At 41.7% G+C, this 14,186-nt stretch overlaps 1 protein-coding gene across 1 annotated transcript in view; it reads left to right on the top strand.

The window, feature by feature from the left end:
- The first annotated feature begins 4,575 nt into the window (after positions 1-4,575).
- sdccag8 (SHH signaling and ciliogenesis regulator sdccag8) overlaps positions 4,576-14,186 on the top strand; it is a 45,531-nt gene continuing 35,920 nt past the window's right edge. Inside the window, exons 1-13 of the mRNA XM_070840505.1 lie at positions 4,576-4,709; positions 5,637-5,798; positions 5,934-6,019; positions 6,146-6,259; positions 6,342-6,428; positions 6,508-6,600; positions 7,018-7,082; positions 7,257-7,457; positions 7,615-7,753; positions 7,902-8,054; positions 8,401-8,535; positions 9,494-9,610; positions 10,100-10,242. Coding sequence (XP_070696606.1) covers positions 4,643-4,709; positions 5,637-5,798; positions 5,934-6,019; positions 6,146-6,259; positions 6,342-6,428; positions 6,508-6,600; positions 7,018-7,082; positions 7,257-7,457; positions 7,615-7,753; positions 7,902-8,054; positions 8,401-8,535; positions 9,494-9,610; positions 10,100-10,242 — 1,562 coding nt within the window. The 5' untranslated portion in view covers positions 4,576-4,642. The remainder of the gene's footprint in view (positions 4,710-5,636; positions 5,799-5,933; positions 6,020-6,145; positions 6,260-6,341; positions 6,429-6,507; positions 6,601-7,017; positions 7,083-7,256; positions 7,458-7,614; positions 7,754-7,901; positions 8,055-8,400; positions 8,536-9,493; positions 9,611-10,099; positions 10,243-14,186) is intronic.

Genomic DNA, 14,186 nt, shown 5'->3' with positions numbered 1-14,186 from the left:
GGATGATGCAGTGGGGGGAGTTTGGAGTGAGGGGAGATATGGCAGTGACGGGTGGGGAATCAGTGCTAATTATATATGGCAGGGCAGAGGTGACATTTAACAAGTGTGGGACTGCAGGGTTGTGCGTGGGCTTTCTCATCAACCTACTGCTTTACCACAGTAACATTGTTAGGCTGATGTGGTTTCCTGGAAATACCCCAGCATGCAAACACTCCCTTGTGCTGTTTCACTTGAGCGCTTAACTGCAATGGTGCAGTAAACCTTGCCATGCAGAGTAAAAATAATTACACAAAAGAAAAACAAGGTACGGAAGGACTTGAAATATAGATACAGATGTGTGGGTACATAAGGAGTTATCTATTACACAGCAACATAGAGTCACAGTAAATAATGTCCATTCAAATGACAAATACAAAACTGTGTGACGTATAGCCCTATAGACCTGGATGGCATGGTCAAATATAAAGGCATTAAGAATATTTTTCCGATTCAATAAACATCACACTATGGCAAACTGATGTTCACTACAATGAATTGAATTGAATGAATTAAATTCAATTTGCTTGGAATCAGTAATTTGGAGTAAAGACGTCAAAACGCTGGCAGTGTTTGCAGCATAAAGAACAGCTTTGTTGTTCTTATAACATTCATTGCTCACATGCGTATGTTAAAGTAGTGACACCAAAATGTAAAAGTGAACCTGCACTGTTATGATAGTGAATCCTGTAGGGGAATAAAGAGTGATTTAACAGCCAAGTTCATGTTTAATGTATGTGAAAATAACCTTGTTTTATCTTGCTGTCAGAGCAGACACTGTGGGAACACAGTGAATGCAGCAACTAGTTCAAACCAAGCACGAGAAAGTGAGAGAGGGGACTTTGTTATGATAGAAATCAATCTGACGCAGGAGGTATGGGAGCATTTTGCATTTTGTTCTGCATTTCAGATAAAGACAGATGGAAAATGTTGCAAGACAGAAACAACTCACAGACTGCACATTTAGCTGTAAAATGATTGTGTCGCGGTCTGTGTGCACCAATTAAAAGAAATGTGTTTTCATGGGGATGTTGAGTTTGACTTTTATTAAAGAACCCAAAGTACATTTTTTTCCACTCCACTCCACAACAATCACTCTCGGTGCATTGTGTAGGTACCACACAGCAGCACTCATTCTGTGTGCTAGACAGAATTATTATTACCTGAATATTAGTACATTAGTTAGTTTGTGGTAACTTGATTAAACAAAGCTTTATGTATGAATTTGCACCATGTGAGCACAATGAAAACCAAAATGATCAAGGTCTTAAATCTGGATTGTGACACTATAGGACCGCAGCATAACAATGTTGGACCTTTATTGTTATTGTGGTGCAAATTCCTTAAAGGTACTATAATCAATAGTCACTACATGTAATGTGAAAGGTGTCCTCTGTAACAAACTCACTTCACCTCAGCTCTACAGAGCCTTTTAGACTCTCAGTGTTTTGAATTTTACAGTCCGCTGCTTTAATGTCTTTCTTCTCACTGCTCTCATCAACATTGTTTACAGATGCACCAGGTGGCTGTTTTATGCAGAAAAGCTGTAAAAAAAAATACATTTAAAAAAAGCATTACTGTGTATACTACCTGCACAACAACAGACTGTAACAATTAGCAACTTGGACATTGTTGAAGAGTTTACAGCTTGATTCTGCTCCCCTCAAGTGGCCAAAAAATCATTTAATGCAAGTTAAACAAAGTTAGAGCTCAGATGATGACCAAAACCCTCTGACACACAGTGAAAACAGAGGTTTCAAAAGCCACTGGATTGTTTTTCGAAAAACGTTTTCAGAGCGAAAACACTGCTCTCAAATTTACACAATTGAAGAGGCAGATTTAAAATCGATAAAAGCTGAAGTCTGTGTTTAAACTGTCACAATAATCTGTGAATGAAAATGTCAAATCTAGATTACAACAGTGCCTGTTTATGAATGAACCTGCCAAAGTCTGACTCACTGCCTCCTCTGTTGAAAACCAAAATGTCGCAAAATTCAAAAGTACACTCAAGGCTCATTTGACAGGAAGCTATCTGTTATTGTGCAATAGGAAGAGAGTGTATCCATGGTTACCTTTGTCTGACCCTTTTGTAAGCAGCAGCAAATACACCCTTCCACTGAACAGTATCTATGTCATTCAAAACTCCCCCGAGTCTGTGTAATTTTTGCCTGGAACTTGAGGCAGCTTCCACATTTAGGTTAGAGAGGGTCCAGTCATGAAGCACATCTGCATGCTCAGTGAGATCTTGTAGTCAGTCTGTGTTTGATGAAGAGTCTCACTCGGCACACACACTTTACCCCATTTTGGTTCTATTTGCTCACAATCCCATGGAAAATGATGTACCCCTCTTATTTAACATTCATACAAACATGTAAACACTGACTAAAGTGTCTATAACTAACTGTTGTATAGCTGTAAACATATATAAGGACATTTCAAATGCTGGTTAATGAATTCATCAACAGTTATAGAGTTACACACGTGAACAAATCCTTACAGTGTGTTGTGTTTGGTGCATTTGACCTGAGAAATGATAGTTTGACAAAGAAATTCTGCACCCAGTGTCCACTTACTAGATTTCCTCAGTTCTTTCAGCCAAATCTCATGGCCTTCATCAGTGTACACTTTGCTCAATTCTCATAGAGTGAAAAAGTGTTGATAAGTAAATGGATACCAGTGGTGATAATATGTATCTATTACATAATATAATAAACAAATACTTAAAAATCCATATTCATAAACATACTTTAACTGATTAAAACGCTGCTACATTATAGTGTGAATCATTCACTATCTCTTTAAACAACTGCGGATGTTAATACCCATTTCTTCATGTGAAATGTCCACAATTTCATAACCAAATGAAAGTAATTCTAAGTAATCCCACAAGCAATCACCCAGTCGATCATCTTATGTCAGCAGTCTGATCTTTGTGTGCACGTAGGTGTGCTGAGTGGTGACTCAGTGGACCACTAAAATAAGATGATAAGAGAAGTGAAAATAACACAGAGCAAACCAAAGAACATAACCAGGACACAAGGTGATCTTTAGCCCTGTGGCTCCTGCGGACTCTTTCGTTTTTATGTTCTTTCTTTGAGCCTTCAAGCTGTCTCTCTTTATCAGAGGCTGTGTTGCATTTATAGCTCTCCTGTCTCATATTCTTATCTGCATCTTCCTCTCTGCTGCAGAAATTTCCCCACGGGGATCATCAAAGTTTTATCTCGTCAAATCTAATTAACAAGGGAGACTCAAAATAACCCAGTTCTGAAAACTCTACAGTTGCATTACATGTACTGGATATATTCATGTTTTGGTATATTTCTTAAAGTTAGAGAAAGCGATTTCTCATGACAAGGGGACAGAAGACAGATTAATATAATACAAGTAAATGAGGGCATCCTCATAAGCTGTTCTGATTAATGTGTTGGTTAGGGCTGGGTATTATTGATTACTCATTTTTAGGCAGGCTACTTAGATTTTACATTAGTGTTTCCACTTTATATTACTTTTACTTCTACTTAATTACATTTCAGAGAGAAATATTGAACTTGTTACTTCACTTTAGTTGATGAATTTAGTTGCTTTGCAGATTCATAATAATAATACAAAAAAAGTTATTATTAAGATGTATTGAACTCACAAGCTATCCAGCAGTATTTAGCCTGAAATATTTTAAATCAGCTCCAAATCTATTTGCAACATTGAAGCGATGTACATATTCACGTCTTTACTACTGAATATATCAAACAACACATGCAGTCTACAAGCAGCATATTCTGATGCCAACTGACACTTGACACTCTGACACTTGACAGATTTGTTCTCTGCTGCTGTATTTCCATCAGTTCCTTAAATGTAGTCAGGTTATATCCAACATCTTACAACTTACAAGTCTAACAGCGTCCATGAGCAGAAAGTAGTTTATGGTCGCCTGACAAATGTGAGCCCAGTATTCACTGTTGTTGTGGCTCCTCCAACATGCTGCTTTACATCAGATAAGATGGCTGGTGAGAGTGGTCATGGCCAGTGAGGTAAAAGTGGCTCAAAACAACAGGAGCTGCAGACTCGGGTGTTATTTCCCTGTTGATGCTGCACAACAGGCCACACTATCACACACATTGAGCCATTTGATTCAATGTGTAGTGTATATAAAAAATAAAGAAGCATCAGCATTAGCTCAGGTCTTTGATTCTCATACAGTACTTATAGTGATTGTAATGATCTTCTCTGAGACTCTTAACACTTGAGCATCACTTGCAGCAGCAACGTCAAATGTCGTGTAATAGCTGCAGTACACCACCTTCACCACAGGGTCGCAGACGTTAAACTAGAAACCGTGACTACAAACAATGACTACAATTCCCAGCATCTATCTGTGTTTACGGAACTGCGAGAGACGTTTGATATGAAGACAATACATACCGACTTGTTTTCCTGCCCGGGAGGTGATGTAGGTCACAATGTAGGAAACGAAAGCACCTCCCGCGGCACAAGAAGTCACTTAAAACAAACGCACCTTCACTGACGACCGTTGCTGTGGTTATTGAAGGTGTACTAGCATGTTTAGCTAGTAACAAAGCGACATTTAACGTCGGTTTTTACATCAATGAAGCCTGTAGACTCAGATGAGGAGGAAGCGGAGCAGCTGGGCACTTACCAAAAGGAGCTGAGACGTAAATTAACGTTTTATATTTGCTAAAAATGTGCTAGCGGCTAAAGAGACGTTAAATGGTTAGGTAGCTTCAGTTAATATGCAGTAAAGTTGTCTGTGTTAGCTACAGAAAGCTGTCTGCTAAGGTGTTGTTTACAAAACACCTGAGTTAAAGTCGCAGAGAGATGCTATTGAAAAGACGGTACACCTGAGGGTTTAAGTGGTGTCACTGCCACCTGTTGCTCTGCGGGAAAACTGATTCACTGTCAAGCATCCTGATAGAAATGAGTTCACTTTGCCGAGGCTACATGTCCAAGAAAACGAACCTTCATCTGCCATGTGCCAATTTCAGATAGCTAACATCACTTCCAAGCTATTGCCACACAATTACCATCAAAACTTGAAACTAAATAGCCTTTTTCTTATCAGGCATTTTACTCGACTTTTCGTGGAGAACAAAGCACAAATATTGCCCAAATAGTGCAGATATACGCCATGATAGTCTATCATCTAGCACAATTTCAGCTAAATTATTACTAGTTATATGTTTTTAATTACGCCTGTGCTTTTCCTACATGTATTTGTGTTGTCACTGGGAGTGTGCCTGTGAGAGAAGTGAAGAACTTTTTTTACGCATGTGTTATTTTTGTGAGCTCTTGCACCAAGATTTTGTTTCATTTAGCAATAGGAGATGAAGATTAATTTATATATGAAAACATTTATCTAATCCAACAAAGTATGTATGGAAAATTCTGTTATTATGCACCCCAGTGACTTCACAAATTGTTCCTCAATATGAGTGGTGGGTAAGTGTTTTACCCCTGCACCACTTCTGCGGTTCTAAAAGTTATAAAATGAGTTTTGCAAGTTCACATCACATCACGACTAAACTGTAATGGGGCAGAGACATAATATGCTGTATGAGACTGGTATGTGTATTGGATTTCAGAGCGAGCCAACCAGAGCATACAGCAGCTGAGCAGTACTCTGGAGCAGCTGAACCCTGATGGAGAAGAGGTGGAGGAGCTCAGACGCAGTGATGGCAGCCATTTCACCACTACGGCTGAAGAGGACAAGGCTGCATGGAGCCAGAAGACACAGAGCGAAGCAGGTGACTCAGTGATACTGATACTAAGACATTGTTGTACACTGCCTGCTCATAATCTTGTTGACACATAGTGCACAATGTTATAATAAAATGCCTCTTGTGTGTGCATGCTTGTCTCTGTGTTTGGTCGCATTGCAGTTAATCAGCTGAAGAGCCTCCTACTGAAGCAGTGCAGAGAAATTCCCTCTCCTCTCTCTCCTTCAAAGAAACAGTCTCCATCCAAGGTAGAGTATGCACTATAGAATTATCTGTCAGGCTTGGATACATTCTCCATACTTCACTAAATCATTCACGCATTTCCATTACATCAATTTATCTTGTGTTTTGCGTCCTTTTTGATCGTCTGTTAGAGAGTGCAGCAGGAGGGAAGGTCCGGCTTGCCTGGCTTTCAGGATTTGGTACCAATGATTCACAACCAGTCAGAGTATATCCAGCACCTGGAAGCTGAAGTCAAATTCTGCAAGGTATAGGCACACATGTATGAATGAATGTGTGTGTGTGTGTGTGTGTCTGCTTTTTGATTAATTTCTGTGTGTGTGACTTCAGGAGGAGCTGGAGGGGATGAAACAACGGATCAGAGTGGTGGTGGTGGAGAATGAGAAGTTGCAATCAGACTTCAGATCTAAAGCTATGGTAATATATGGTAACACAGTAGCAGTGTTAACAGACAAAGCCCTGGATGGCTCATCATCAGGCCTGTTGTGTTCCTCAGGTGAATGAGAGTATGGCAGCCGAAAGCTACATGGCCTCCACAGGCCACAGCTCGTTGGAGAAAGCCGAACGCACCACTTGGAAAAATGAACTGGTAGGGATGATGGATCTTTTCTCTCCTCTTCTACAGTTACTATTCAGTTTTCCTTCTCCATGTTCAATGCACATGGTCCTCAGCAGTCATTTAACACCTGTAATATCCAGGGGAACACCTGAAAATATCAGATCATTTTACAAATACTTATACATTTTACAAATACATTTATTTATAATTTATATTACCTCAACTTGTGTGTCCAACTTATTTTGTACAGTTATTTGCAATTGCCCCACTGAAACATTCATAAGATGGAACACAATCATTAAACCAAAGAAGAATATACATATATTTCTTGTGCTCAAACATACAGTTGCCGCTCATTGCGTCCCATTCTGTTTACTTTCATCCACTGATTAATTGTATTTCACAGATAAATACATAATCTGCCCTGAAAATGTCTGTGTTCATCAGGAACAATTGAAAGTGATCTACAAGGCCCAGATCGAAAGCTTGGAGGCTCAGGTCATCTCCCTCAGGTCAGTGTACACTCTCACTGTGAACCCATTGAGGCCAGTGACCACTGCAGCGTATTGCTTTTTCTTTGCGTTTTTATTGCTTAGTTGATTTATAGCTTAGCTTTAAAAGAGCAATACTCCTCTTGCCTTACTTCTCTGTTTGTCAACACCTCATCTTTTTGCTTCCAACTTCAGGAAGGATCTGTCGGTCAGTCAGAAGGAGTGTGAGGAGCTTAAGGTTCTTCTGAGAAACAGGGAGAAACAGTCTGCAGATGCTCTGAGGACCGATGGAGCTCCTCGTGTGGCGGGGTTGTGTCTGAAGTGTGCACAACACGAGGCTGTTTTGGCTGGGACTCACACAAATCTACATGTCCAGGCTATTAACAGACTCACAAAGTCAGTGGTAACACACACACACACACACACACACACACACACACAAATACATTCTGGGAATACAACAAAAAAGGAAATGACAAAGAGATTCAAAAATAATTTCACCCATGATTTATATTTGCTGGTCATGCGTTTCTCTTGTCTATTAATCTTCAAGGGAGCGTGATGAGTTACTGGTGGCTCTGCGAGCTGTGCGGTCTAGTCAGCAGGAGGCACAACAGAGGGAGTGGTCAGCCTGTCTACAGGTCAAACAGGCTGTGGCGATGGCGGAAGAAGCTAATCTGTACAAAGCAAGGGTCAGTGAAACATAGAAACACACCTTTCCAGCCATTTTTGATTTGTAAAGCTCTTTCTCTAATGGATCCTCCAGAGCTGTCCACTAAAATAGTGTTTCTTCATCTCATTGTGGCTGCAAACCTTCTGTGTCTGTTTGCATGCATGCAGGTGGAGGTGCAGTGCGAGCAGCTGTCCAGGGAGCTGGCTCGACTCAGGGAACAGCTAGAAAAAGAAGCACAGGCCTTGCAGGAGAGACTGGCTGAGGCCAGAGAGGAGGGCCGAGCTGAGGCCCGCAAACACAAAGAGGAGCTGGCACATACAGTAAATCATATTCACTTGTTGCATATCTAGAAAACTGTATGAACGTAGATCCAATCCACAGTTCTGGATGCTTTGAACTTTTAATGTACAAACTAAAAGTCATCCCTCATACTACTTGAATGATGTACAACCACAAGTGAGAAAGATACTTTTGGCACAGGAGACTGAATTTTTACTGTTTGATCACGTAGTAAAAATAACAAAATATTTTACACTTGTTGCTCTTAACTGTATGGGGTCCATGTGGAGTGGCAGTTCTTATTTAAGCTCTTCGAGTTGCTGTAAAGAACAAGCTGACATTCTTATTTTGTGATGAAATGCCCTTGAAAATGTGTGTGTTTATCAGGTGTCAAGCCTCTCCCAGCGTGTTGCTGAGTTAGAAGGGCAGCTAGACAGAGCACACAGAGACAACAGCTCACTGACCAATCAGCTGGAGGACACTCTGCGCAAACTTTCCAGTCAGGAACAAGACAATACCAAGGTACACTGTGTGTGTTGTGCAAGAAAATGTATTATGAATGTATGTATTGTGACTTATCATTAGTGCTTATGTTGCTCATAGTTAAGTTATGTTGCAAAATTGAATCTTTCTCGACTGGTTAGGATGTTGGTTACAGTATTGCAGTTAAAGACTGAAATGCATTTTGCTTCTAGACCAGCACCTAAAAGCTTCTTGCTTTGAAGGAACAGAAGAACACCTCTCATCATGGTTAGATGCTGTCCGTATTGTCTACATGTAATGCTTTTGTGAATCCACTGGATGGCAGCAAAGTTTTATCTATTTTAGTATTTATTTTTGGCTGTTAGATGGGTGAATTCAACATCAGTGAATAAATAAGTGTACAGCGAGCTAAACATCAAGCTTCATGTGAAGATGCTTAATTCAGGTTTTAATCATGTAGAATTGCAAAATTATGGGTATATACATATGGAAATGGCAGCAAAGCAATGACAAATTTGCTTCAAGGGGGCTTCAAGGTTTTGCTTAAACTGGAAGACTCAGGTTCAAGCATTACATATCAGCAAACATTCAGTCTGTATCTTTAAAACACTGAATCCACACTTACTCTAGTTTGTGTTCTACTGTTGACCCTGAGCTCTGACTGTGTCACAATTTTACACCATTACAATTAAGTATTTTCTAGTGCTAATATGAATTTGTGTTATTAACAATAATTACTTATATGATTGCTTGCAGGAGGGGAGAAGAGAAATAGATCAGTATAATAGCATACTGCATCTAAAGTATCAGTGAGCTTTTGCCTGGTAAAAAGACTTGGTGCAGGGTGTTATGATTCAAATGATTGACCTTCTCAGATAAGCATAGGTTAAGATCAAAAGAAAATCAAAATGATGGCAAATGATGGAAGGAACAGACAGGAATTAATATTTGTTAATCAAAGGACTGGCTGTTCTTAATCAGTCCTCGTCATCTTTAGGTGTGTGTGGATCTGCGATATCAGTTCAGCCAGGCCAAACTGAAGAAAGAGGAGGCAGAGAGAGAGCTCCGAGAGCTCAACACCAAGACCAACAGACTGATGGAAAATGCTGCACAGGTATATCTGCATTCAGCCTATTGATTTGTTTAGACATATTAGATTAATCAGATTAGAGGTCAGCCAATGATCAGTTTGTCAGGTCAATAATTTAGGTGTGTTTAGGTGTAAGAAGCGAAATCAACAGCCAAACATTTATTTCCAAACTTCCAAATTTATCCCAGATCATTTGTACAAGCATCAGTTATGCAGTCTGCCTAGACTTAAAACAATTAAATGAGCAGAGAAATGTCATGGTCACACTTTTAGATTATACAGGGCTTGTTAAATAGAATGTGTCACCAAAAATATGAAGTGCCCTGATATTTTGTGTTTGGAATCACAGCATTTAGAATTTAAGATGATCTAATCATTTCCTTGTCCTACTCAACCTTAACATGAGGTTGTAATCATCCTTTAACATTTTGTTTATCTGAGGGCATAAGGTGGGTTGTTGTGAAAGATTTCCTCACCTCCTCTTCCCTCTCTCCTTCCATCTCTGCGGGACAGGAAGTGGAAAGGCTGAACTCAGAGCTGGTTGGCTGTCGGCAGCATCTGGAGGCGGTCCAAAAGGACGGGAGCCAATGGCAGGCCGAAGCCCTGAGCCTAGCAGAACAGCTGGCAAATGCCCAGCGCCAACTGCACCTCACCAGGTAGTACCTAATCCTATTATACATGCCACCACACTCACACACACACACACACACACACACACACACACACACATACACAGCGCTCCCCTCTGCCCAGCTCCTGCCCAGCTCAGCCCAGTCCAGTCCAGTTCAGACCAGCACACCAACTGTACCGCACCAGGTAACAGCTAATCCTATTATACAAACCACACACACATAAACACACATGCGCGCCGCTGTGCCATGGTCCCGGTACCAACTGGACCTCACCAGGTCACCTCTAATCCTGTTAAGCATGCCACAACATAATGCAACACACATACACACACACACACACACACACACAAACACACTGCCCACTCTGTGCCACCAGGCCAGTGCCCAGCCCAGCAACAGCTCCAGCAGAGCCAAAATGGCGCCTGAGCCTTTCTTCTGTCCCTGGCGCGCACCCACACACACACACACACACACAGAAAAGTGCGGCTGATGGTCACTGGACAGCCTGGCCTCAGTGCCACCTGCCAGTGCCCTGCACCCGTTCTCACGACAGGCGCTACCGGCTCCCCTCCCTTTTATCTCCATCTTCTATCTGATCCTTTTTTAAAATCTATTTCTGCATCTTTCTATCCCATTTTTCCTGGTTCCCTGTAATCACTTCCTCTATCATTCTTTTATCTATTTATCACACCCATCTTTACATTCATCTGTCTGCTCTATTGTTTCTACCTGCAGCTCTTAGCTCTAGCTCTTAAGTGTCCCTTTACTTTAGACACTTCCTTTTCCTCTATCAGCTTCTCTTTCACCATCCTCTCTTTTGCCATTATTCTTTTTTTCTTTCCTGTCCTCCTGCATTCCTCCCTTCTCCTTTCCTTCTCTCTGCCCCCTCTGTCATCCGCTGGCTGCTTTCCCCTCCACACCAGCCACTGCCAGGACCATGCCAGCCCATGCCAGCCGCCCAGGGCACTCTCTCACCCCCGCTGCCCACAGCCGAGGTGTCTGAGATGGGCACAGATGTGGCGGTGGTGCCCTGTGGTGCTGGAGGCTGCGGGAGGCAAGTTTGTGTAATCTATGTGTGTGTGTGTGTGTGCATGTGTATTTGTGTTTATGTGTCTGTCAGCTTGGCGGTATGTGTGTGCGTGTCCACTGCAGCTCCCGGCTTGATCTGTGTTTAAGTGTGTTTGTCTGTCAGTTGGCCAGCGCTAACACACTGACCGCATGGCGGGCTGTCGTGTGTTTAAGGGATGAGGCAAGAAGCGTACGTGTGTGTGCGTGCGTGTGTGTGTGTGTGTGTGTGTGTGTGTGTGTGTGTGTATTTTGCAGCCAGCTGTGGAGAATGACATGAATATTAATATGGCAACATGATGACTTTGACCTGTACTAGAGGAGCCACTGGACTAAACCATTTTACTGCCATGTGTGCGGATGTATGTGCATGAGAGAGTTTATAGTTTTATCTATCCACAGATGCATACTAGATGTTTGACAGCTGCTGACTTGGCTGAGCATGTAGCCATTCAAATTCAATTTGGGTCATTAGCAGTGAAAGCCACTTCTGACACTGATTTGATATAGATATTTCTTTTTCCTTCAACTGTGCACGAGAAAACCTGTTCACACGTTTAGAGCTTTAAAAAGCAGTGCTGCCACCAAGTAATTTAAATAAAACGGAGGACACATGTATAACGGTCATAAAAGCTATAAATCCTCACAGCGATGCAGTAAAAAAAGGTGTTAATGAGGTTAAATAGCATGGGCAGTACAGGAACAGCTTATAAAGACATGCATCTCTGTGTCTATGTGGGAGCCCAAAATATTGTCACAGGATAGGAGATCACAAAAAAAGTCTGCAGGCCTACATTTTCTAAAGATTGGGCTGTGTTTGGTAATATGAACTCACGATACTCATTTTTAATTCATTGCCAAGTGTCTGAAACTGTTCTGTTCTAAATGTTGTGAAGCTATACAGTATACCATCAGTGCTGGCAAACCAAAATGGTATTTTATCATACTCAACTCAAACCACAGAACAACATGTTCTGGACACATGTTGATATACAAAAATTTAGTTACACTATTGGTCCAAAACCAACTGACTTATCACATTGGACGATTTGGTTGATTTCAATAATGTTACTTCCGTGCTTCATTTAGTCTCATCTAAAGAAAGAAGATTATCTGGTTAGGCTACCAACTTCAAGGCAGGTTATTCTCGATATGAACTAGTTTGTACGACGTGTTATCTTTATAAAAGCACAAGTGTTTATAACTGTTCCAAACAGCCAGACTCAAAGGCCGGCTGTGGTAGGGAGGGGCGAGACTCAACAATTGTTCAAATAGGGAGACAACACATACATTTTTGAAGGTGTTCATAATTCTGTGAGCGTTTATAAACAGAGCTTGAGAGAGAAGTTCAAACCCTGCTTACTTCTCTCAGCTCCACAGACACCTGGCCAGTTCCTGTGTGAAGTGGGCATGATATCCAGTTTCAGGAAGTTACAGAAATGTTTTTTGGAAGCATTTACACGATTCAGATAAAGGATGTGGGCGGAGGGGGGTTCAGACAATGTTTGAGCATCCGATAAGCACCTTGGCTGAAGCATACTGATTCAGATACATAAAAATATATACAAATTACTTTTTTTAACTTCAGAGCTGTTATCACTATGTCAGTTTTGATATCGTGCTCATCATTATAAATGTTGCTTATCACTGTGAATACCGAAACAGGTACTCTGGAGCCAAAAGGTCTACAGAGGACACACTAAGGATTTTGATTTCTATTCTCATCACTGACAGTTTAATCTCACCAGTTTTCCCAAACTTGGTGTTTTCTTAGGTGAAGGTCATCTAACAAAACGTAGAGATCAAGCATCAAACACAGATGCACACACCCACACACATCGACATGTCACGTACACACCTGCTGAGATTTGGTCACAGCCTTTGTGTGTCCTCAGGCCAGCACCATATACATGTTTTTCTGCCTTTCCCCTTTTTTCCTCTTGTAATGTTTTCTATTTCTTTTTTTCCTCATGCTGTTCCAAACCAAAGAAATGAACCTCAAGCGATCTTGTCCCTCCACTCTCTCCCTACCTCTGTCTCTTTCTGTCTCTCTTTGTCTATCTGTGGGCCTTCTGGGGTTATGCAGAACTACATGTAGTTCATTCGTAGTCATGCCTCTGTTTGCCCTCTCTTGCTGTTAACTACAGAGCCATGCATGAGTCTTTGTAGCTGTTGTGAGCTGGTTTGTGTAACTGTGTTTGTGTGCCGTTAGAGAGTAAGAGTTTGAGATTCACAGCAGCGAGGCTGGAAGGCATTTATATGACCAGCCTTGGAAGGCAGCTCTTTGATTCTCTCTGCAACTTGCTCGTTCTCCTCTTTCATTCTGTCCTTCTCTCGTGGCCCTAATGATCACAGCCCGCCTTCAAACAGGGGACATGAAGCACAGACAGCCTCTGTTTGATTTCTGATAGCCTTACCTTCCTCTCTGATAAACACATATACGTATGCACACATGCACACACAAACACACATTTGTTTGTACGACTGCATGCCTGCAAATGTGCACACTGACACGCACATCAGTCGAATCCACATGCCTGTACACACAGACACAAACACACACACTCACACACACAGATGCATGCACGCATCCGGGGGTCCCATGGCGGCTGGTGCGCTGCGCTGCGCTCCAGGATTGGATCATCAGCCAGCTGTGAGTTGGACAGCCCAGGATCTGTCCTAATCCCCGCCACTCTGTTCACATCGTCTCACATACACACACACACTCCAGTCCCAGCCCCAGCCCAGCAGAGGGCTTTACTAAGTTTGTTTTGTTTGTTTGCTCCTGTCTTTCTTCACTTTCTTTCTTTTCTTCTTTCCTTGTCTCCATCCGGCCTAAGCTCTCCCTGTGTTGTGATCACAGATCCCAAAGGCCACAGTGAAAACTGCCCAGCATAACTTCT

Source organism: Pempheris klunzingeri, chromosome 12 (genome assembly GCF_042242105.1).
Source record: "Pempheris klunzingeri isolate RE-2024b chromosome 12, fPemKlu1.hap1, whole genome shotgun sequence".
Lineage (NCBI taxonomy): Eukaryota > Metazoa > Chordata > Actinopteri > Acropomatiformes > Pempheridae > Pempheris > Pempheris klunzingeri.
Note: the sequence above shows the minus strand (reverse complement) of the source record. Positions and strands in the feature narration are given on the sequence as shown.